Consider the following 25,922-nt stretch of genomic DNA (forward strand, 5'->3'; position numbering starts at 1 on the left):
GTTCAGGGGCATTTAAGCTGTACAATATGGCTCATATGAATACAGTGGAAGCCAAGATTGTCAGACAAGCTAAGGGACCAAAATAGGATCACCCAGCGGAAGATTAGCCAACACTGGCAGAATGTCCAAAATCATTTGTTAGGCGGTATCCAATCATGTTTTTCTACGTGTAACTTAAGCCAACTTCACACTGCTTACTCTGGCGAAGACTGCTGGATCCGAGCCAGGATAAACCAAACAACTGATACTCATTTAATGTCTTTTAAACAGGATTTGCTCCATTTACGGCTCAGAGGAACCACAGATTCTAGTGTTTGAGTTCAGGGAGTTACATCAGCATGAGCAACTGGTTAGGGCAAAATGACGATATTTATAAAGTATGAAAAGGGAAAATGAGAGGGTTTGGCGCTTTGAATATACAAAATTGTCATAATAAAATGCATGTTCAAGGAGATAGATTATTTACCCTTGGAACTGAGATGCTGGAGGAGCTGGAATAAGAAAAATGAAATTAGAGAATACAAAGGAGCTTTCGACAACATGGGAAAGATTGTCAAAACAAAAACTCTTTGCTGCGTCACAGTCAAAGAACAAACAGAACCGACTGTGAAATGCAGATTCTGTCTGACTCTCCTGTGCTAGATTATGCTTCAGCTACTTCAATTGTGGCCAACTCACCTCTATAGCCTCAACCCCAAAACAGATGCACAAACATGCACACACTGTGTCTGTTCTCCACTCATTTTCCGGCTCTAAATCCTATTCATGAAACTGCAGTAAGCCCAGAGGAAGACAGCCCGTCGTATGCTGCGAGTTCATGTCACACGCCAGTAAGTTTTCTTGAATTATGGCCATGGGAGGACTTAATAAATTTACCTCTTCCATGTCTCATCCCTAATTATAGGTTTTTCAGGTGAACTCTTCCTCATGTTGCTTCGATTTCCAAAAAAAAAGGCTACAACCAACACAAACAATGATTGTGTGCAGATATGAAATACACCCTTGAAATTATTTCTTAGCACTATTCAGTTCTATTCCCATGTGCCATGCAGTCATCTAAGCATGCATCCTGCCAGCTGTGCAAAGGGCTTAACCGATACTGTCTTCCAGACACTTTGGTCGAAACTGCCAGACTCCCTCCTTCCCTCCCCATGCTTCCCTCTCTTTAGACTTCATGGGTGAGAGAGAGAGAGAGAGAGAGAGAGAGAATGCTTGAAGCCTGCACACAGAGTCTACAGTCAGCACATGAGAAAACCACAGAAGAGTTTCAAAATGTGACTTTCTGGCTGTAAGCAGGCGGAAAGTCACAAGATCATGCCGCAAACTACATCAATTATTCTAATAATCATGAAGGACAACTCACCAAAATATGCTTCCTGTCTTAGAGAATCTTTCTTTGACTCTGTATTACAGTGCATGTGAATCTCAGATACTCTGTGTTTTGTCAAAGAACGTTAAAGCACGAAAATCAGGGTGAGTAAAATATAAATTAATAAATGTCACAATTAATAAACAACAAACAAGCCCGATCACTGTATGTGACTATTGTAGAACACTGAACAGTACAATCCAGCTCAACAGGGCAAAATGTCAATGACAATACTGTACTGTATTGTATGTTGAGTATCTATGTTTCATGTGTTTATGTGGCAGATCCTTCCCTTGTAATAGTGCACTGCCATTAACGGCTGGTTTCTATTCAGGTGTTCCCAGCTTTTATGCATTAACTGGTATGTATCCTCACCTCTTAACAGGAATGGAGTCATAGTTAATGATGTTAGTTACATCTGCGCTTTTCCTGCTGTCCCTTGTGGCAGAGGTTGGTTTTTATTTATCATATTAATGATTTAACTGACTCTTCTGGCTCAGTGAAATGAGTGTGAAGTGATTGTATATTACCAGTAGTCTATGGGATGAGGCAAAACGCTATATTACCATATATTTGACCACATATTACCATTTATACACTCTACTATGTACTCCATTTACGATTTACGGCTGTATACCATGAAAACACGGGGCATGACGTCAGACCAGGCGCGCATGTGGTAACACCACACGAAAAAATATCCAAAATGAAAGCTTAACGATTTTGTTTTCTTTCTGTTTCGATATTCATTTCTGATATTTAATGGCGACAAGACACACGCAAAAAAATAAAATAAAAAAATTATTAGGAAAAAAGAAATAAAAAAAGGGTGGAAGGTTGCTATAACAACCAGGGCAACCGGGTTTGTTGTCATTAGCAACCACACTGGCGTTCGGACCTGAAGGCTTTGGTTAGCTGCTATGTTAGCTAACAAGTACGTTTAAACTCCGGGTAACGCTTAAGTAACTGCGCCATTAAGTCGCTTTATACATAAACAATGGACTCAAATTCGTTATACTACTCTCTGGAGCTCGTTTCCGGTAACGGGTGTACGTTAAACGTTGAGCAAAGAACCGCTCTGCAGACCTCCTTAGTGATCCTGAAGAAAAACTACAAGTTCCATCGAGTCCTGTTTTGGGGCAAAATAGTGGGATTAAAGGAGGATTATTTCATCACTCAGGGGAGAGGAGAAGATGAGATGAAGGATAAAAAGAACCTCTATAGGTAAGATAGCCTCAACACTTCTGTTGTCGTTACCTTATGTCCTCCACTGACGGTGTGAAATATCTGTGTGTGTCTAGCTTCAACTGCATGGACTGGTTCCTGCTCCCTCCTGCCACAGACTCTATGATTGAAGAAGTGTCCCGAGCTGCAAAGGGTCGCTTTATAGGAGACCCCTCATATGTGTATGAGCATGTAGGGAGGCAGGCAGAGAGCAAGGACGCTGCAGAGGAAGAGGTAGTGGTGAGTATGCAACAACAACAAAAAAAGCAAAAAGCTGAGCTATCAGATAAAAAGATTAAGTGCTGCCAAGTATTATATTATCCAGTAATACTGCATCTGAGCAATAAAACACGTTATATTGTCATGTAAGTCTAGTTTAGGCACATAAATCCATCTGTTATCCAAAGAGAATATTTTAACACATCATATACCAAAATGAAACACAGTAAGAAACAACATAAGAGATAATGTCCTACTTTTAACAACAGATATAATATGGCTCATGCTATCTCAGGACAAACAAGGGTTTTTATTCCTGAATGGTAAGTGCAAATAAGATTTCAAGCTGATTTATTTTCTTCTGGCTGATGTTAACCCCGTCTGTGTGGTCCTGAGACTCCAGCTTACTCTTTGCCTGCTCTTGGTTTCAGACCAAAGTCAACGAGGAAAGCAGGCTGGCAGTGACAGTTCACCAGATTGACGAGGAAGTGTCTGTGGTACCGCGTGGCGCCTTCATCAAGAGTCCACATGGCCTTGTCCAGATCAACCGCAGCTTTGGTGGTGTGTGTGTGTCAATGTGGAGCGCTTACGTTTGGCCCTGCATGTGAACGACCCTGAGGTGTTTCATAAAGCATGGTTAAAATGTGGTATTTATTTGGACTAATGCGACAAAACATTTTAGGAAGTAGTTCATAATGCCTTTGTATATTTTGACATCCTTCAACTGTGTAATTGCTTCAACATTGCTGCTGCTCAGTTTGAATTACATGTAAATGTGCCTCGTTCCTCAGGCCTGTCTCACTCAGAAGCTGGGAAGCTCGACAACTTCCTTCACTTCAGTGAACCAAAGAATCTGAAGAAGAAATCCATCCTGGAAATGGCCGATTCGAACCCAGCCATTGACTTCCTGGATGTACTGAGTGATGACATCCCTAAAGGTGAAACCGCACAGTATATTTTTTAATTAGTGTGCTCTGAAGGATTTTTTAAAGAAAACTGCAGTACATCAAACCAGTGCAGAAAAAGGTCTTCCAATGATCTGAACCCATTGACACACTATTCTTAGCATGTCTGATCATTATTCAGCCCTTCATAATGCCAGGAGGACAACATTGTTTTTTTCCTTTTAACTGCCATGCTGCATTTCAGCTAAATGAGGTGTGATTTTAACATTAGTCATCATCAGTCATTATGGTGATTCAACTGACTGAAAGTCAATAGGGGTTTCTTCCAAGTAGAAACAGCTGAACCATTTTAACATGGTATAACAACCTAAACCTGAAACTTGTGACATCAAACTACTTCCCAGATGGAAGAGGTTTTCTGGAAATAAGATAATTGGCCTTAAACTTTGCGTACAGTTGACTAATAACCAGGTGGGTGCTGCTGGATTGAAAATATGTGTTCTTGGATTCATGGCCCACCCACTGGGCGTGTTACCTCAGGTTCTTCAAAGGAAAATTACAGATAATTTTACAATCGTCATTTCCCCATAAAATCAGTGAAGGATAAAAAAAAAATAAATTAAAAAAGGACCACCACAGGATGAGTAATGGGATGACTTTTAAGTAATGTGAGTGTCTTAGTTTTAGCTAAGTTATGGGAAGCTACTATTATGGGCAAATACATTTTTTTAAACATTCAACAGTTACGTGCAGTATGACAGTTAACTTGCTGAGACTTTCTTGAAGTGGATTTTTTTGTTAAATATCTCATGGCATTGTGATTTGTTTTAAGTATGAAATGATTATTTATGTGTGTGTTTAGTATTTTGCAGAGACTGAGATATATGTCAACTATTGAACAGTAATTACACGTTGTAAAAACCAAACCCAGGAGGCGAACAATAAGCGACCTTGAATGCTGTGAAAAGAATTATTTAATTCTAATTCAGTTTTGTAGTTTTGAGGCTGGTTGCTTAGCTGCTCCAGGCCATAGTGGTTTTAGATAAAGTGAGGCTCTGGATGCACTGGTGTGTGTCTGTGTGAAAGAAAAAATGTTTAGCGCCTATGACCAAACATGCAACAGATGTCCGATTTAAGAGGGCTTCCACGTGTGTATATGTTTGTGTGCGTTCTTGGAGTTGAAACGGACGTCAGCAGTGTCATCACTGCAGCAGACATTACACAGCTGTCTCAGTGCCACACTCACTGCAGCCGCCTTTGCAGCAGATCGCATGTATTAAAATGGGGCCCCCTTGGGAAAATGCGTCGTGATGTGTCTCCACCAAAAAGACAGGTGCTTTCCTCTGAGACCCTGAGTTGGGCTGCCCTTCCTTTACACAACAATCCAGCAAACTGTTTCCACCTCCTGATTTATGGCTTTAGCTTCCTCTCCTGCAGCAGCGCAGTTCTAACCTCGACACCACGTGTTGCATATCACATACCAAACTAAGTCGCTTTTTGCTTTTAGTTGAATCATACTTTGCCGGATCATTTCAAAAACAAACAAAAAATGGTGCAATGGTGCAATTTATCATAATCACCTCAATTAAAAGGGCTGTCATGTTTACATAGAAGCAGATCCAGTTCTTGTTCTTAATTTTGGCTTCATGGCCACACCCAAACATATTGAGAAACAGGTTAGACTGTAGACATCAAAAGCACAAAGGGTTGATTTATTGGCGCATCCTTGGGCTGCTCCTAGCATGTGAATAGTATAATCTTCATGGACTGAAAAGAAAGATTACTACACCCTCTATTTCAATTCAACTCAACGGTGCAGTTTGAGGACATGATGTAGCAGCTTCCTGCATTCAACATCAACTGTTTACAACAAGTCTTTTTATGTTTGGGTGTAGGATCTTGGAGTCTTCAGTTTGAATGTGCCAGCAAAGTGTGCGTGCTGCGCAGCCTGTTGTGGCTTGGCCTGACCTTCTACCATGTGCCAACGACACCCCAGCATGGATACATCTACATCGGTGATGGAACCAAGAATTTGGACCTTCCCTTCATGCTATAACAAAAGACATCTGACGTCTATTTCAAGCTGGAAATTCTTTGTATTCTTCTGTTGTTCACGTAAACCCTCAAAATGTATTAAATGCAACATATTGCAGAACGTTTTGTTTGTCTGATCCTAAAACAAATAAAGAGGTAAAGTTTGTGTCTACAAGCTTTTTGTTCCCTTTGGTTCTCATGCACAAAAGCTATTCCTATACAGTAAACACACATTGAGAGCATTTTATTTGCACATCTGTGTTGCCTTGAGTATACACAGTCAAAATACCACCTACTTTGAGAGTGTAACATTGACCCATTTGATGCTCACATTAAGTTGTCAGCTAATTCACTTCAAGGGCTTTTTGAAAACCAACAGAGACAGAATAGATGGCTCTGGGTTGGGCAGGGCATGACTCATGAAAAGCGTGACACAGCTTAATAAACAAAAGGTAGAATAAATACAGATGGATGAAGCTTTTAGGCCTTTTCCCAGGGCAGTGTGATAAAAGTCAATCCACTTGAAAATGATTTCTTGCGTAAAAGACCCACCCACTCTCGATGAGTTGCTGTACCGATTCGCCAGGCTTTCCGTCCTTCAGTGTTTTATGTAAAGGGGCTTGACGCCGTAACGCACATTGTTCCTGAGTGCTGGGTGGCCAACAGACATGCGCTTCTTACACCACTTTAGTCCACTTTTATAGATGGGCTTCACTGAGTCAATGGACCAGCGGGTCAGGTATCTGTACAGTAAACAGCAGATGTGGAATATAAAATTATTGCTAGCTTCAGTTGCACTGGGACTGGTGCTGACAACTGATACATAACGGAGACAGACACATAATCAGACACACATGTATACATTACCTGTTAAGCTGTGGCTTGGGCCTCTTTGGGACATGGCCCTCTGGAAGTTTGGGTTTGTGGTCAGGCAGCAGACCTTGAATACAAAGCAAAATACCATTCATGTTTACCAGTCATGTTTATGCAATGTGATTTAAATGTGTCAGAGACTCAAAAACAGCCAATCATCAGGTCCAGGAAGGTACAACAGAAATAATCTGCGGGGTTCTATTAATGCAACATATTAAGATTCAAAGTATCAAACTAGACACTAGCACAGTTGAACTACCTCATTAACACTTTTAGCCTTACTGTCTGCTTTCAAATGGTACCTTCTTGTAGTCTGAGTGAGGGGGCAACAATGTGCTATAACTACTAGTTGATTAATTCATTGAAATAAACCCAATTTGATCATTGACAAAGCCTTTAAGTAAATTATCAAGCAAAAGTGTCAAACTTTTGTGTGAGGATTGGTTGCATTTCTGCTTTATTTCAATAAAAAAAATCATGGCCATGAAAAACCAATATGCCAAGCAGATAAAATTCAGCTTCAGCACTTTGGTCCGAAACAGGTATGTGAATAGAGAGTTGGCTCAGCTGGAACAGCTTGTCACTATGACATTGTCAGATTCATCACCTAAGTATGTAAATGCCTTTATTTGCTTATCTACTACTACAGTGAACTACATTTAGAATTTGTGGAAATCTTGCAATCATTTCAAGTTTGTAACTTACGGCACTAAGAGCCAGTTAATTTTAAAGGTGTTTGAGTTTGGAGTGGATGAGGGTTTAAAGGGGCAGTGTGTAGGATTTGGGGTGATCAGTTGGCAGAAATGGAATGTAATATTCATAATTAAAATAAAAAACACAAATAATTATGTTTTCAGGAGTGTATAATCACCTCAAACTAAGACTACGTTTTTCATAGCTTAGAGTGAGCCCTCTATGTCTACATAGGAAGCAGATCCACTTCCAAGGACTCGGCCATGGTGCACCGGCATATTTGTATGGTAGCCCAGAACAGACAAACCAAGGGCTTTTAGCGTCTTCATGTAGAAGTCGCAGTGTGAATTTAATCAAACATGCGCAATGGTTGAAAAAGGAAAATTATTTTGTGTTGTGAGAAGTTAGAGAACCAAAATTTTGACAAATGGAGGCTCGTACTTATTATTTCGCACAAGAAAAGGCGTGATCGGGTGAATCCTCATTGGCCACTGTAGCTTCTCCTACACACTAGAAAAGGATAGAGTGAGCCGAGGGGCATTCAGTTGGTTGCAATCTGCACCTTCACTGCTACATGCGACTAAATCCTGCGCACTGCACCTTTAAATACACAATAAAGCGGTGGGGCAGTTACACTGACCTGCTCTGTGGGCCATTTGTACACAGATGGCAATCTTTCGATGCTCCTCCGGACAGAGACCAGTGATTCTCCTGGGCAACAGCCCTCCGTCTGACCTGATGAACTGACTGAGCAACAAGACGTCCTGGAGGCAAAAACAGAAAGAACCAAGCACTTTTAACCGCTGGGTCACTTCAATAATATCTAAGATCATTTGCTCATTAAGTGCCTGTATTTACCGTGTAGTTGTATTTGTGCTGTAGGTCCCATCTGTAGATGGGACACTTGGCTGCAGGGTTTGGAGGATGTGGTGCTGCTGGGCCGCCCAGAGTTTTTCCCTCAATCTGACCGACGATCAAAAGGGCTACACTTAGTAACACAATAATCTACGGTGGGCAACTTGTCAGGGAACACTTGGATGTAGATCACCATGGCTACGTTTCCTCAACACAAAAGGCGGTGGTATATAAAGGTACACTATAAAGGCAGCGCAAAGCATGTTCTTGTGATGTGTGAACTAGGAATTTGAGAAATATCATGTGTGTATTTCTGCTCACTGCTACTTCAGAATCCATTGAAAAGCCAACATTAATAATGTTTTCTTCAAGAGAAGATCAAAACACTTTGTATGTACCACAAATAAAGCTGATAAATACCATTTCTATGTATTGAAAAAACAAAGCACTACAGAAGACTGGCATGTATAATATCAGTTTCACTTCTCTGGTGTTACTTACTGTTGTTGTTTTTCCTTCTTGCGTCTCCACCACTGCAAAACAGACATTGCATGATTTTAGGCCTCACAAGGATTCACAGACTTAAAATATCATTATTTTACTTTACTACCTTCCTCATGTTTAATAACATTTGAACTTTTATGGTGCCAAGATTCAGTCATTAGTTAGAAAAAGGTTGGCAGCCAGTAAAATAATTTAGCTTAAGTCTCCAACTCCCGGTAAATAGCAATCACAACAAATAGTGTAGTTAGGTGAGACTACAATTAGTTATCCTTGACCTTAATTGAGTTATTAAATGTTAAACACAGACATTTGGCTACTCTGAACCATAATGACGACTCACATTTTGTACAATAGTATAGAAACACTTAGATAGCATAATACATAATCCACCAAGCTAAGGACATTTAAAAAGAAAACAAATTAAACAGTTGAACGCTCTTTTGATGTGGTCTAACCTTCACAAGTTCAGATAGCTGCGTTGAAATGCCTCTAAACTCTATTTACGATAACGTGCTAGCTAGCTCTGCTAACAATGGATGCTAATATATTAACCTCTCACCTTGGCGGATCCCTCGGCTCTGAATGGTTAAAGCCGATAACTGCGGAACATTTATCTTTTGTTGAATCCTCACGTTAGTACCTGTGACACCTAATTTTAAGCTTGTAAATGAGGTCCATGCAGACCTCAACAGACTGCGGGCAGCCATGTTTGGTTCCTGACCTTCTTCTTCGTCTCTTCCTGTCTTCGTGTAATCTCGCGAGAACTAACACAATGACGCCCTCTGTGCAGAACTCTTATTACATCAACACTGGCGCAGACCAATAGAAATACTGATCTCAACATAAAGTGGGTTACACAAGTAAACAAATCAACTTAAACAGCCCCAATGTGCGTGTATGACATTTGTTTCGTGTGTAATCAATTTGATAAAATGGCCGAGAGGGAATTCCTTTTCAAGTCCAGATAAATACAATTTTGTCTCTGCTTTTATGATCCTTTATCACACGCTTTGCCTCAAAGGTCAAGATCAATATCTGATTTATTACAATTAACCATGAAACAAAATAGCAAATAAGATTAAGCACATGGGGAAAGCAAAGACAATATGGCATGTAGAAAAGTATCTAAATGTCTAAAACAAGGGAGAACGCCCCGGAAAAGGTGACAGTGACATCCAGATCACAGAGCTAAAGAGATATTTTAAAGATGCAGTCTGTAAAAATTGGCCACGTGCTCCAAAAAATAGGCATTTCACCTCCTCCTCCCCTAAATCAGCTGGTCTTAATCCAAACTGAAACTATTAAAACATTAAAATAAACAATATAGTGATGTTTGAGGGTGCTGCCACTGTTGCACCTTGAAGTTATTCAAAAAGTATATTTTGTTGGTTGCACTAAAGATCCAGTGATAGTTGTTAGCTGGGGCAGCACTACTTCTTGGTCTCATGTTGGACTGAGGCCAGACTGGATGCTGCAGCGACTCACTATGGCCCCTCAGGTACAAAATACGGGCCATCTTTGACATAATGTCATAATGTTAGTCCTTTGCATTCTGTTGATATTGTTAGTACATTTTTGAATGTTTTAAACTAAAATTCTGGCCAATTCTTACATATTGTTCCTTTAAAGTCCTTAGACAGCAGTGTAAAACTAGAATGTATTTGTCTGTGAGGAAGATTTAAACCTAACATGTCAGTGCAGGGGGAAAATAATCCTGCAGTCTATACGATAAACTGGAGCGTGTATCTTTAGATGCTAGAGATACTTAACTCCTTGCCTTGCTTTTGTTTAGAGTTCAGACCTCTATCCATACGACGCTCATCAGATGAAAGTATGAGAGGCACCTAGAGGAGCAGTGTAGGAACATGCCAAACCTTTGTTGCAGGAAGTAGAAGATACAGGTAGATTCTTCATGCCCAGATAAAGAGTCGAAGGGGAAGATAAAGAGTTTGAAGCTCGATAGTGTTATCATCAGAACACTATGCCATTGTCCAGTTGTCATGTTTGCGTTTGCTGTTTTGCAGGATTTATCTCATGGCTTCATCTGTTTGCATAGAGAAAGCATTAAGAAAGCAGAGGCAGGCTGCTACAATACATCCACTTACGCAAGCCCCTTCTTAGAAACAGCCAAATTAATTACGTTTTGCTTATTCCTCTGCAAACAGGTCTCTTTTTTGTTCTCAGTGTAGGTCTTAACTTCATCAACGAATTTATAATAAATACTAATATGGATAATGTGGCCAAAAAACTTCTTTTTTGCTCATTTATGGGCTCCTCCTCGTCAAAATAGATAACAAATGCCAAATTGCTCAAATAAAGTAGCAAATTTTACAAGGTCTTTTTGGAAATAAAGGTAGCAGCACTATTAAGCAATCATATTATGAGTGGTATGAGTGTTGTTGTGTTTGCATCATGCATGCACACCAGGTTTCACGAAATTCCACGTTGTTTGACTGACAGTTGGTGATGTTGTATGAGGACGGAAATGCACTCAACGTTAGGGTTAGGGTTAACTTTTGTTTGTGTACAAGAAAACTTGGGGAAGCTTTACATTTTTAGAATTTTAGTATTTTTGATACAACGATATCTTAGTTGCTTAGTTTCATAGACTAATTAATTCCCAGATGCATCCACATAAAGTGAAAATTCCAGCAGCTATTGTGGTAATGTAAAGAACGACCTTAACGTGAAACACAATAGAGTAAAGTTGTAAAACAAATAAAGGAAATTTGTTCTTGAGTGTTAGTTGGTAAGTTGGCCCAACATTGTTAATTGTGAATGCAGCATGGTAAATACAAATAGGACATGTTCACCATCACGGTTATTTGGTTTCAGGGCCAAAAATGTGAACGATTTTTCAAATGTCATCTAAACTATGGAGCTTAAAAGAGCTGCACACTGAGATGCAAATGGACTTCATCTAGACTATGGAGCAGAGAGTAGATAGACAGAGATTACCGTCACCCCGCCACCACAAAGGAAGCATTGTCTCAGTGATCAGGTCCCTTCGTCAAGGACACTTAAGCAGTCACATTCCTTGAGAGAAGCCCAAAAAATGGTATTTAAAGTGTCTGGCCACCTCCTCACGGGCTTTGATATTCAAATGAAACATGGCCCTGTACAAACAGGCGCCTCAGTTGAGGAAGAGGGGGGAGAGTAAATCAGATAGGATTTCCCTCAGATGAAAAGAGCTTGTCTGACATTTTCACAGCGAGCGCTGAGGGACACTGAAGCAATGTTGGTTCGATGTCATGGTGGGAAGTTATTGCTGTGTGGAAAAGGTTAGCGTTTTTACCCCCGCTTCCCTGGATAAACTGCTAAAACGCAGCATGGAAGGAGCTGAAGAGCTGCGACTGGAGCGAAGATGAGTGGGCACGGTCACATCACACAAAAACAAATGCAACCCACACCGCTGCATTCCCCCTTTATTGTCACACTGGTCAGTTTGTTTTGCCTTTAATGTTTTGGTGAAGACTGAAGGCCCCCTGGTGACAGCTTCTGCTGAAGAGTCAAAACACAAAAAAAAACCTGCAAGAGAGTCGTAACACCAACACTGGGGGATCTGAGAAGTTGAATTTGGGATGATGCCTTTAATCAAAATCATTGAATTACACAATCTGACTGTTGTGGCGTGGTTTTCTAACGCTCTTCTCTGCTGAGCGCTTCCTCAGATGAAGATTTCTCTCAGTGAGAACCAAAACTTTTCGACAAAACGTCTCATTCCCATGCAGATGGAATGTGTGGATTTGCTGCCATCCAAATTGATGGGCACAGTCTGGTATGCAATTAAGGCATAGCTGTCACTAAGAGGCTTTCCTGGGTGATTAACTTGTAAGGGCTGTTGCATCTAAGGAAGTCAACTGAACACAATTAGCCTATTTCAAGGGAGTGAGTTTGGTTAAAGGCCCCCACTGCTTGTAAAATGAGGTGAGACAGGAGAAGCAGACAACTGGAAACAAGCGCAGGTTTCATCGACAAGCGAGTGGAGCGAGTGATTCAGGGTCTGTCTGCTGCTCTGATGTTGGGTAAAGCTTTCTCGCGAGTGACATGAATCTTCATCCATCCAAATATCAACGAGCCACCCCCACCTCTTCTGTTTCTCAGCCCTCTCGCTCACCACCCCACCACTTATTTGGGTGTACGTGCTAAATGGCACTGGCTTCCTCACTGCTCTTTGAAGAGGCTCTTATCCCCACTTTTCTTCCGCTTGGCCGCCTGAGAGTGCCAGCTTCTATCCTCTGTCTCACACACACACTCAGCCTGCCCTGCAAATACAAACACAAACACATGCTCGCCCGCATCCATCTTTCTCATATACACTTATAGCAGCCCTTAGAGTCAGTACAATTGTCATGCAGGTTGCATTGCCGCTGATACAATAGATCCTTGGCCGTTGAGAGGTCCTCTTCAAATGTCTGAAAACATTTTGTTCTCTCCTTTTGCATTTTTCTTCTCACTGGGATGTAGTTTTGGTTTTAGTTTGGACCTGGCGCTACACATCCTGAGGTCCAGTCTCCCTCAGTTGAGTTGTGTTTGTCTGACCTTTTGAAGGGTCACCCCCAGTGGCTAGGAACAAGGAAGTCAATTAAAGCAGGGGTGAACGTCTGAGGAGACAACTAACAACTAAATCTCCTGACCTGGATTTCTTTTCACTCCATCCATCTTAAATAGAAGAATCATGTACCACCTGTAATAACAACAACAAAACGTGGGCCCGTGATTTGTATGGGCTCCGACTGATGTTTTAATGCGAAACATGTTTTTTTCACGCTGTGCTCATTGCAGATCGGATCAGTTTCTCACCATGGCTGCCTCTGCTCTTAACTTCCTCCTTGTACATGTTGCCATGACGCCTGCAGCGGCATGCTCACGTTGACCAGATGGTTTCAACCAGTCAACTGCAGTCACTTTTACAAAAAAGCTGTCCATAGCTGTTCATGTGACTTCTGAAGTGACCATTTATATCAAAGAATCTGCCACGGTTTCTTTTTTCGCCGCTTCTCAGCTTTGGAACAACCTGTAAACATAACATTGACATAAGATCACCTTATAGAGTTGATATGGCCTCATAAGTTTGTTAGCAGAGCAGCATTAGCATCCATTTGGTGTCTTGTTTATGTCCGCCTGATGAATGTAAGCCACTGGTGATGGCAGCATGTGCAGATCTGGAGTAGCTCTCTATAACTTTGCTGGTTTTGTTTTGTTATTTTTTCAGCTTTTTTGCTGAAATGCATATTACCTATGACTGAAATACACTCAGCAGCATTGGAAAAGAAAACACAAGGATTGGATTAAGTTCAGCAAGCCATTGGACAATCACTACTCAGCCTACTTCCGGCAAATTTTCAGTCAGAAAAAGGACCGTGACATCAGACATCATGACTGTTTTTCATGACATAACAAACGGACCTTGTTCCTCGCTGACTGAAGGCAAGACAAGGAGATTCTGTGTTTACATCAACCATGCTTGGTGCTCAATACATCAAAGTTGATGTACAGTGTTAAGATGCCAACCATATCGACCATATACAGAATTGACCAGTGTCCTTACTTGCTGTTGTTTACATTCCTCCTAATGCAAATTCAAAAAATGTGTTTGGTGCTGAATGGGAATGGTAGAGTAGAACTATTAGAGGTTTTCCTGTGAAAACGATTACTTCATGCTGTGATGTGTGGTGTGAAACCAAGACGATGAGCTGAAAGACGCTGAAAAGCTACATAGAGCTCAGATTATCTTCGTGTCAGCCTTTATGAATGACCCCTTTTACATTACACAGTCATCTGATCCACTGTCAATATTAAATATTGATTAGAGCAGCTTTTAGACAGTTATGGTTCTCTGGGAAAAGCCTCCTCTGACCTCATAGTTTGACCAAACCTGTGACAGTTCTGGCTCTGCAGCTTTCCTGCCTTTATTTCATCTTTTGACTGTGAGATGTGTCGCCATTGTGCTTTTGAGTAAACTGTTTGTAGCTCAACAAATCCAGGATCTTTGGCTGATGTTGCCCCTTGCTACTTCTAACCAGGGGTCACTTCATTATATATATATATTTTTTCTATTGATCTCCATGGAGCATGAGTATTGTTGACATTTCCATCTCACGTCACTCTGGTCTGCGAAGTCTTGTACTTATTTCACCACCGTGAACCGTCAGGCTTATCTCATTGTGGCTTCAGTATGTGCCATTCTTTGGCTCTTTGTGTGGGTGAGAAAGTCACGTCAAACGCCATTGTGAAATGGGTCAGTTTACTTTAATGCTAACATGCTTATCTGTATGACAGAACGTAACATACGTATTTCAGCAAAGTGTGAACTGGTATACCTGCACTGCGTACAATCTTTAGAGGCCACAATAGACAATGGGGTTTGTACCATATTTTGATGTTTATACTATCTCGAAACAATAGTGAATAGACACTTTTATACTGAATTAACAAGTGGATATTAACACTTTTAGTTAGAGAAACGTCACAGGTTGTGTGAGTTAACATATGATCAGGTAAGAAAGTAAGAACAGCAGATATCTGGCTGCTCTATATCCCTCTTGCCTGGCTTGTAAAGAAACTTGGTGCTACACAAGGTCACTTCAGCATTTCCTTCACCCTCATTAGTCTGTCTCCTTTTCTTTTGCTCCTGTGGTGGATGGGACTGGGTGAATGTATTGAATAGTATAGAATGCACAGAAAGCAGGCTTAAGTGCAGACAGGTGAAGCCCAGCAGGGGGCAGTGGTGATTGTCAGGTGCAGCTTCGCTCGACTGCCTCCCACCTTCTGTAGACGGTCAACCTGCACTAGCAGCCAGTCAGTCGGCAAGACCTTGAGGATTAAATAATAAAACACATTCGACTGGATGTTATCAAGGACGCTAGACACAGCTTTCACAACTTGTAGGCCAAGCAGGCTCAGTTATCACATCAAATAAGCAGATTAGGCGTTAGTCATATTAATAACACCTCAACTAAACTGATCCACAAATATAAAAAGAAGAACAATATTAATGAAGGAAGTAAATGTCTCCAATGTACAATTAATGACCTTCCCTCCATAGCAATGTGTTTTCAGACCTCAGAAAGCCTCTCAGCCTCCACAGACATGTTATGTGGGCTCCCTGATGGGGCACATGATCTTTGTCCCTTGCTCTCTTCCTTTCCCAGTTGGGGGTCTTTCATGGAAACAACTTGAAACCGTCTTTTTTTCTTATTTTTACGACCCTCTTTTTTGTTGGATTTTTAACACCATGTCCAATACATCTTATCCCCTGAATAAGAATGTAAAAACCTTACCTTGTGTGTGTGTGTGTGTGTGTGTGTGTGCGTGTGTGTCCGGTCTGTCTTGCCACAGTGAGAAGGTTTAGTACAGTGAACGTCAATCAGTCAAGAGTTTCTCCAGTCTTTATGCATCAGGCTTAATTAGGAGACATTTTCTCAACACAAAGAAACATGATGCAACAAAAGAGTGGACGATGAAAAGAAGCAAACCTGAAGTCCTTCCATCCCCTATTCACGTGTATGTATAAGGACTGGGCAGTCAAACACAAGGCAAACTCTCCAGTAAAATTCCATCGCTGGCAAACACAGGACTAAGAACAGTCAGAGAGGAAGAGCTACTTTTCCCAAATGACTGCTTTGTCACTCAGTGGAAATGTACTCACATGTTTAATTGTTTAATTCTTTCCATTCACACCAAAAACTACCATTTACAGGAGAACAACATGTTTTTTTGGTTGCTGTTTTTACCTAGTGCCTAGTGTACAGCTGTCATTTTGCTGATGAAAATAAAGTAATTATTATATTGTATTGGAACGATACTTAAATGTGGTTTGCATGACATTCATAAAGGATACAATGTCATATTTTGGTTGCTACAAGTCTGAAAAAACTAAAATATTTCAAAATTAATTATTATGTCAAATTTAAATACAGTTTAAAGAATACATTTTTCAAAGTTTTTTTTTTTTTTACATTTACTGTGCAGACTTGACTGGTTTTTCAAGGGCAGTTGTATGTTATTTCCCACTGTTTCCACTGTTACACAGGACAGACAGACAAGCTAGGTAGACAAAATTAGCCTAAAGTCAGTCAACTGACCAACTGTCATCGTACCACACCAACTAAAACTGCAACAGTAAAACACCTGAATAAGCAACAGTTTTATTTCTTTCTTGTGAATAAAATTGTTCATTCATAAAGGTAAAAAAGTGTTATTTCTCTGTTCAAACATTATGTAATCTCTCTTTAATGGATGAAGAAATATATTTGATAAAACTGCACTTGTATGAAAACATTTGTAGCCTTTCTTTATCTGTACTGCATGCAGTAACCCAATTTTATACCATACTTGACTCTAAATTTGGGACAAAGCTTGTTTACCTTGGACAGCCTCGAAATGATGATCATTAGGGGATTCTTTGTTGGTTATTGTACTGCAGATCACTCATTGTTGACTTTTAGCTGCAACACCCACATCTTAGGTGTTGCAGATGAGCTTTGGATTGAAGCGGATCATGAGCTTCCAAACTGTCCTCCAGATGTTTCAGATTTCTGAAATAAAACGGGCCATTTTATCATATGCTGTATATTTGTTATTTGTGTTGGATTGCTATGGGTTTTTCTACTGGCACTGGTTCTGCAGACGAAATGGCCCTCGACATCTCGGCTTATTGCCACCTTGGTTCTTATGTTGCCAACTTAATTTAATGCTGATCTATTTCAGACATAGCAAAGGTGTGAAAGATGGTTCTGCTATAGCCTTGACTTCTTTCGCAACTTTTCTATATGGTATTTTTTGATTGATTATCTGCTGTATTCTCTTGTTGCCAATGAAGACTTGACAGCCTAACCAAGGAGATAAACTTTTTTTCACCTTTAAATTTTTTTGTGGTAGTTGTATTCATTTGGTTTTACAAAAAAAAATCAATGTTAAACATCTGGTTGACTTTGAAATAAAACATTAATACCCATTATGGACAGACAAGCAAGACATTCTGTCCAAAGGATAAACCTGGAAAAGAAACAAGTCAATGTTATGATTAATAAATCCCCCACAGCTCTCAAGAATTGCAGTGATGATAAAAGAATTATCTCACACAGCACTCATCTGTAAACAGACACAGAGGACTTGAATCACAGAGCGTAGAGTCAGGTGTCAGTTGTGTGACACAATGTTAAAATCTTCATCACCATCATTAGATTTGATTGGATTATACGTTTCATCCTCGACCCACGCTCTTGGCTGCTGAGATTCAGAGGAGCAAACTTCCTTTCCCCCTGCTGAAATGCTTGTTTAAAAAACCTGTCCAACTGGCAAGAGCCCATTTACAAATGTGGGATGTTGTCTCTTTGTTGTGGTCAGCACAATGATCCCAAGCACGGGGAGCCCGCAAGGGACCATCATGGGGTGTGATGGTGGACAGAAAGAAAAGGATTAAAGAGGAGCGCGAACAGCGAGGAAACACAGGAACACACTGAAGCGCTGGGAAGAACAAAAACAAAGTCCTCTCAGCTGATTTAAGTCTCTTTATGTCCGATAAACACCCTGGTGTCGGAGTCTCCCCATATGCTCGAACAGAAAAAAAACAACCACAAAAGAATCAAAGACTCTGTTCCCTCATGTCCCCTATATTTGATCAGTGAGTCATGTGCTCTTTCATGTTTTTGACCCAACAGCTGGTTGAAAGAAGGGAGACGTTAACCTGGGTTTTTTTCCAGCAAGGATAGTCAGTGATGGCCTACCCTTTTCACTGTAAGTAAGGTCTGTCATGTGGATATGAAGTAAGTTCTTATAAAAATATGAGCAATGTCCTTTCTGGAAAACCCGGACTGAATCACTCAAACAGGAAAATAGACTAAGACTAAGAGTCTGCAGCAATGCCAGCATCTCTATGAGGGTATATCAAAGACTGTATAAAAGAAGTGTATGTAGCCACTGTCACGTCGCCCATTGTGTTGTAAACTGCCATTCAGTTTGGCATCACCAGCATCAACAGGATTCATCAATGTGGGAATCATGAATGCTGATACAAAATGCTTTGTTGAGAACCAGATGAACTGGAACTGGATAGAAGTTTTTGACCACCTGCTGGTGCTACAGGTTAAGTCACCAGATCACCAGAGTTAGTAGGATTCATCCTCTTAGGACCATGAATATCTGTATAAAATTACACAGAAATCCATCCAATACTCCTTATTTCAGTCTGAAAAAGTGAGGGACAGCCAAAGGCCCCCTATTCTACTTTTTACCCCCCTACTTCTGGCGACCTTTGCTCGGACCACACCTACCTCCAAACTCTGCCTTCATTGTGATTTCCACTATACACATGTAACATGTAAAGTTTCGTGACTGCATCCTGCTCGGTTGTGACGCTGTACGACTGTGTTGACTAAATCTGTCCACAGACAGACATAAACACCTGGCAAAGTACTCAAAATCACCTCTGTGGTAGTTCCCACTACAATAGGTGTCTCCAGGACCACATTTTTCCATGTTAACACACAGACACAAACACATGCACAGACTCATTAGGTGAAAATACCAGCAACACTGTTGAGGTTACATGAATATGAATAGACTTTACATTGAATCAGTGTTTTTGGGTTTGAAGGATAGCCTGCCGTGATAATCTAATCTCAGGCTGACTTCATGTTCTGCATTCAGGAAGGCTTTTCCTAAAAATTGCTCTTTGGCTGCATCTGGATCATGTCAAAGTGTCACTCCCTACACGAACAACGAGAAGTGATTCCATTTTTAAATAGAGATAGCTTGGAGTGTCTCATACTCATTTCCAGAGAGAATTTTATTTTGACAGATTTATACATCTCAACCAAAAGCTTATTATAGGGCAAATGTTTAATCATACATACTTTCCAGCAGTAAATAACAGTTTGCCGTTACTTGCTTTAATCCTCCCGGATCACATGCCATTGGCTCATCTTACTCATGGAACAGTACACATACTATAAGTACAGTACATTTTCCATGATACTGATTGAGGAACTCTTCTTGCATCGACCACTCCACCTGTTAGAAGTTAAGGAGATCTATCTGTTGCTTTTGTAAGCATTCTGTATGATTCAATCACTACTGGAGCTCATCTACAACTAATCCTCAGGAAATCTGCAGATATTTGATCCACGGAAGATCTCTTTGAAAGTTCAAGAAGCACTTGCGTCTGTGCTCCACGCAGAGCCAAAAATTAAACGAAAGCTGTACGAAAGCCGTGCCACTAATAGCTATTAGAGTTTGTAACGGGACACTTGTACGCACTTTTCTGTGTACTTAAAAGAGTTGATTACTTAAAACCCTTTATCGTCCTCACCAAGAAAAAAGCAATGAAAAAATTTATTCTTTATATATTTTATTTCCTTGGGGCACTAATCACAAAAATCTATGTTTTTTTAAGAACAGACCCCACATTTTTTGAAATATTGGCCTCTACCAAATGGTTGAGATGTCGTAAGTAAAACGTGTTTTCAATAAGATATAGTGAGTCAAAATGTGCTCTACCATATGGTTGAGCAGAAGGTTAAAGGGATAAGTTTATATGTGGACTTCCTACATAATGGGTCTATTTTCAAAGGAATAGATTTGGGAAATGCTTTCAATCACTCAATGGCTGAGAGTCGGACAGGAATATTGATATCACTCTTATGTCTTTGACAGGAAGCTACAGCCAGCAGGCGGTCAGCTTAGCTTAGCGCAGACTAGACACAGGGAGACAGCTAGCCTGGGTCCATCCAAAGGTAAAATATATCCATGTAGCAACACATTTAAAGCTTGATAATTAACACAGTATATTAACCCTCAAAAACTCGTCCCAGCCAACATATGAAAGTGGCATCAATCTTCTCATCTCTCAGCAACATGGTCAATAAGCGTAAAATTTCAAACTATTCCTTTGAAGACTGACAGAGATTTACAGAGCTTGTACGATTAACCCTGCTTTGCACTTATTGCGTATGCTTGATCCAGGAGACTTTTTAACCAGTGCAGAATAATCATCCACTGCAATTTGACAGTATGGTCACTACCTGGACCTCATAAATCCCAGTCCAAAAAGCCCCCTCCCTGCAGCAGAAATGTGGCTCTGATTATCGGAGCTGTATGTTGAATGAGTTGCAGGGTAAACCAAGGGAGGCACAGTAATGTGAAACAGATATACTATATCTTTAACACAATAGACCACACTTACAAGGAAGACATACCTTTGTCATCATCCAGAAAATCATGTTAAACTCTTGTGCTCTGGGCTGTGAGCACCGCTGTTCAAATCCAGATAGCAGACAACAGTCTCTGAGGACACAGACAGTATTACCTGCCTGCTGAATGAGATTCTTTTCCCTGAAGTAATATCTGCTTAGCCCGAGGCAACAGAGCATTCACTGACAGGAGGTATAGAGTTTGCATGCCACTAGTAATAGGATAGTCCAACATCATTAACTCATGCACTGTCAAAATATTTGCAACTCTGTTACAAGTAAGTGAAAGCTCTATAGTACCTTTGGTGGGCTTTACTGTTTTTAACTGTAAAAACTTTGGCAGTTTAATTTCCCAACTGCACCAGATCCTGTTTGAGAGGTTGTTTGATTGTTCCAGGAGGTCTCCTGTGGAATAGAGAAGCAGCTTAACTGTAGTATATGAGTGGTAAATATTCTTCATTTATCATATCATTGATTGTATCACACAGAGCTTGTATTTTATGATCGGAAAACTATTTAATATCTTAATTTGCAAGTCTATATATAAGGTTAAAAAAGATGTGTTTTTTATTGTTTTTGTGACAAATATGACCACTCTTTTATCTTTTTGTATTATGAAGCCCTTTGAAGCAGACATGAATTAAGACTTTATCTGACTTCTCTTCACCAATGATTTGCCCTCCTACTCTGAGTGTTAATGAATATGGGGACAGATAAAAAACATCTGCCTGAGCATTTTTGTTTTTGGTCACATTTAGTCCCAACACAATATCTGACTAGCTGTATTCAATGTCTAAATGGATAATTCCGGTTTGTGGTTGTGCAGCTTGGGCTAACTAACAGATTCAGGAAACAAGGACTCAGCCAAAGTAATGTATACATAGGAAAATGTATACACAGATGCTTGCGTTTATTGTTGGTGCGTCACACATATTCTAATCTCTCACATGGCATTTTGTGTGTTATGATCACTTCTTTTCACTGTAAGACCAGCTGGCCGCTTGGTCCGGCCCATTGATTCTGGAGCGGTGAAACAATGTCTGCAGGACGACTGTGTTGATAAGTGCTGCAAATTCATTTGTTGTAGTTACACAGCTGGGATCACTCTCATACATGAATGCATCTATTTTCCAAGTCTGGCATCAACAGGTCCCACTCTCTGCAGCAAAAGTTTTCCTCCTGTTGCCTCTCTGGTCCTCCCTCCATTCTTCATGTCTCCTCTTCCTTTTGATTTAGCTCCTCAACTGTGTACTCCCGTCGGAATAAATATGGTTGGCTTAATGTGTTTACTTTCAGTCAGACTCTAAGACAAGTGTTTGAAAAGATTCATGTAAAAACCATGTTTGTTTGGAGAGCTGTAGGAGGCTTGTGCAGCTTACCCCAGTATGCGTTGTTTTATACGAGCCCTCGTTTGACCGACTCTCTACAACGGAGTTGGCGAGCGCAAAGTTAGCACAGTCCACAGAGCTGCAATAGTCACATTTATTTTTACACATCGGGGTAAAATAAAACAGAGTTTTCCTTTAATATGTTTCTACACAGTTCTGCAGGGAATTTAATACATCGCTGTCTATCCAGGTGCTAATTCTGTTGAACAAGACACAGACAACCTCTAACCTGACCATATACAGTATAAGAAACTGGTCTCTGAACACTTCTCCAGGACGTCTGCCAGATTGCAATCACTCTGACTGCCAATCAAACCAAAGACCCCTGGGGTCCGCCTTTTGAAAGGAGTGTTTGTTAGCAATGTTTCTGCTATTTTTGAATACATTTTCTACGGTCACATTGAAACAGAACAGCTTACTTTATCAGTTTGAAGTTTTACAATAGCCAAAATTCTCGTAATATGTTTATATAGCTCATACAACAGCCTATTGAACACTACAACCACAGTTATCTTTTGGCCCTCACAGGGGTATAATTTTCTTACCTCATTCTTGAGATATGGTTGAATCCCAGCAGTGAACTGAAGGATAATGAAAATCACAATAACCTATATCCCCATTGACTTATTAAGACACGCACAAGAATGTTTATGTTGTATCTACGTTAAATAGGTTTGAGACGTAATAAAAGTTTAGGGGACATCAGGGTCCATGTCCAGCGGCTCAGCCTTCACAACCCGTCTTCAAACATGGAAACAAAATTATCTTTGTCATCCTCTTCAGGTACAAGAAAGACATAAATGGCATTATTAAAGACATGTACCCAGAGCCGGAGCCGTGTGGTGTTCCCAACAGAGGGCCTGTGTCGGTTTGTGATCTTTACATCTTGGCAGGGGATCCTGGTGGATCCGCTCCAAGCAGAGTACGTCTCTGTGGACTGAGGCCCTGCTGGAAATTAAATTACCTCTTTTTCATAGGAGCATGGTGGTCACATTTTAAAAAAAACATAGAGAATAATATTACTTTTTAGATAGCTAAAGATAATGTTGACGAATAGACACACGCTCCCCTTGGCTGTTGCAAAGACTCGCTAGCATTACATGCTCACTTAAACTTACCGAAGGGATATTTTGTCTGTATGGTATAGAACGGAAGATATATTTTTCACGGATGTTGCTCAAACTTCATGCCTGTTGTTCAGGGGTGACTGAACTTGACCCCCTTAAATTGAAGAACTTTGTTATTTTCCCAAAACACGTGTACAGTATCATACATGTGCTGTCTTGGGTCAGGTTTGAATTCTGTTAAACTGAGTTTTTGAGGAACCAAACTGCTGTTTTGTTGCTAATCTTCGATACGTCGTCATTTTTTCATGGTTACCATGTTTTCACCCACACTAGCAGTGCCGCTCTTGGGACACCAGTCTGTATGTTAAGACTGAAATGACTCAACAACCATCAGATGGATTGTCATGAAATTTTGTACAGACATTCAGGGCCCCCAGAGGATGAATCCTGTTGCTTTACAACTGGCGCCACCATGATGTTGACATGTAATGTTCAGAGTAGAATATCCTCACTTAACAACATGAACTCTGAATTAATTTAGTCTGACTTCTTAGTCATGTTAGCTGTTATGCTTCGATACATATGTGCCCACCTGACGCCCACTTAAAACAACAGTTGAAGTCGGTAGGGATAGATAAGTGTTTCATTTTTTTTACACTGAACTCCTGGCCAGGAAGCTTTAGTACTGTCATTTGCTTTCATTATTGTGGAGTCATTTGGGTGTGTTGAAACCACATCAAGGCAGCACATTTAGTTAGCCTTTAGCCACAAAGAGATTTACATTTTTATGTCCAGACATTCAAACCAGTCACACTGTGAGAACAACCAGATAATGTTTGAGTTGGCCCATTTAAAGCTAATTTGCCACTTTTATGTGATTGCTGATACATTTCCGTCACTAAATTCCTAAATTTGGAATTGCTGGAGACCAAGCCAATGCTGCGTTTGAAAAAAAAGACACACACTGAAAAGGATGCCACATAAGTCATGTCTTCAGTAGAATGAGAAAAATGTTCTTTCATGTTGTTCCTTGTGTGTGTCAGGAGCAGTGGCGTGGAGTGTTTCAGCTGTTTGTTTGTGTTGCTTAGAGGTCCCAAGTCCACTTTGGCTGAAAACTCTTGACAATGACATATTTGAAGAACACTCTTCAAAGTCACCGCTCTCCTCTGACTTTGTGCTCTCCATGCCTTTCATTCTTTTCCTCTCAAATATCCGCATACAAATGACAGAGAGGATGGATGACCCTTAACCAGCGGAGCTACTGAGGTATCCAGTTGTCTTCCTGCTCCATCGGTTAATCAACACATCACAACAAATCCAGACACAACATGATGGAACATAATCCCCACAATGACATCCCAACAACCTCAACAAACAAGACTAATGAAGCATTTTTTTTCTAAGCAGACTGGAAAATCCACGCAGTTCATTTATTTTTTTCTTGAATGATGTCTAATTAATAGTTTTTATTAAACTGGATAAAGTCAACAGTTTAGTTCGTGAATGAAATGAAGGAACCTGCAGGAACATGTGAACATATGATGCCCTCTGGAAGAAATAAAAGATTTACTTTCAGTCTGAGCAGCAAAGGTCATGAATTCTCCGGTGCAGCAACTATGAAACGTTTTCTTAACCCATATACTACACAGTTTATTGTAGTTTTCAACCATGTCTGGCTGTCTGCCTCTCGGCGATGCTGCCCACACTGTATTTATTTCCTGTCAAATGCTCGTCCTAATAATTCTGTCATTCCCTGTGGTCCCACCACCCAGACAGCACAGACCCCCATCTCTCTTACCTCTGGCCCCCTGCCTCACCCCTGGGGGCAGTGACAGCCTCATTCCCCTCCTTACTCACCCCACTATATTCTCCTTTTCCCACTGCTCCACTCTTTCTTTTCAGCACTGTTTTCCCATCTCACTGCTGCACCTACTTCGTCCACACCCTCTTCTCTCTTTTGACTCACACATCTGGAAAAGGTTAAGAGTGTAGTAATATTGGCTTTGTGGTCATTTAGGTTGAGATGCTCCAACAATTCAACATCAAGGATGCTAGAATCCTTATATGAGCAAGAACCAGGCAACAATACCGAGGAAAAACTCCCCTTTAACAGGAAGAAACCTCAACCCTCAGAAGTAGGCTTCCATTTTATTAAATGAGTGAGTCCACACTGATTCTGTGAGATGTGAGATGAGAAGGCCCTCCATGCTTTTTTACGCTTCAGTTTCTGTTTTCAATGTGTTTAGTGCACAGACAGTGCTGTTTAAATCACAAAATATCCTGATGTATATGTGTTTTGAACTGATTGATCAAAGCTCCAACTCTGTCTGTGAGCTCTATGTCTCACTAACTTTACAGGTAGACACTGTGACACTGACACACTTCCCTTGGAGCTGACATGAAAACTATTTTCACAGACACAAACACAGACAGCAGGGTCAGAGTGGACAAGACGATGGGACACTTACACACGTATACATTTTACTCATGTCTTACTCACATCTTACTCACGTCTTACTCACGTCTTACTCACGTCTTGCTTACGTCTTAATTATGTGGATCCTTTGTGGATCCTCAGTTAAGGTTGGAGTTTTCAG

At 40.6% G+C, this 25,922-nt stretch overlaps 2 protein-coding genes across 2 annotated transcripts; one reads left to right on the forward strand and one right to left on the reverse strand.

The window, feature by feature from the left end:
- The first annotated feature begins 2,366 nt into the window (after positions 1-2,366).
- Positions 2,367-5,773, forward strand: rsph9 (radial spoke head component 9). The gene is made up of 5 exons (XM_070849114.1): positions 2,367-2,593; positions 2,671-2,833; positions 3,244-3,373; positions 3,604-3,750; positions 5,613-5,773. Exons 1-5 carry the CDS (start codon positions 2,367-2,369, stop codon positions 5,771-5,773), a joined length of 828 nt encoding a protein of 275 aa, XP_070705215.1.
- On the reverse strand, positions 5,412-9,398 carry mrps18a (mitochondrial ribosomal protein S18A). The gene is made up of 6 exons (XM_070849115.1): positions 9,236-9,398; positions 8,674-8,705; positions 8,176-8,280; positions 7,958-8,081; positions 6,619-6,691; positions 5,412-6,494 (listed from the first exon to the last, which is right to left on the reverse strand). The coding sequence occupies exons 1-6, from the start codon at positions 9,381-9,383 to the stop codon at positions 6,350-6,352; spliced, it is 627 nt and encodes a 208-aa protein (XP_070705216.1). The 5' UTR covers positions 9,384-9,398; the 3' UTR covers positions 5,412-6,349.
- Positions 9,399-25,922: the final 16,524 nt, after the last annotated feature.

The sequence above is a fragment of the Pempheris klunzingeri genome, chromosome 18 (assembly GCF_042242105.1).
Source record: "Pempheris klunzingeri isolate RE-2024b chromosome 18, fPemKlu1.hap1, whole genome shotgun sequence".
Taxonomy (NCBI): Eukaryota; Metazoa; Chordata; class Actinopteri; order Acropomatiformes; family Pempheridae; genus Pempheris; species Pempheris klunzingeri.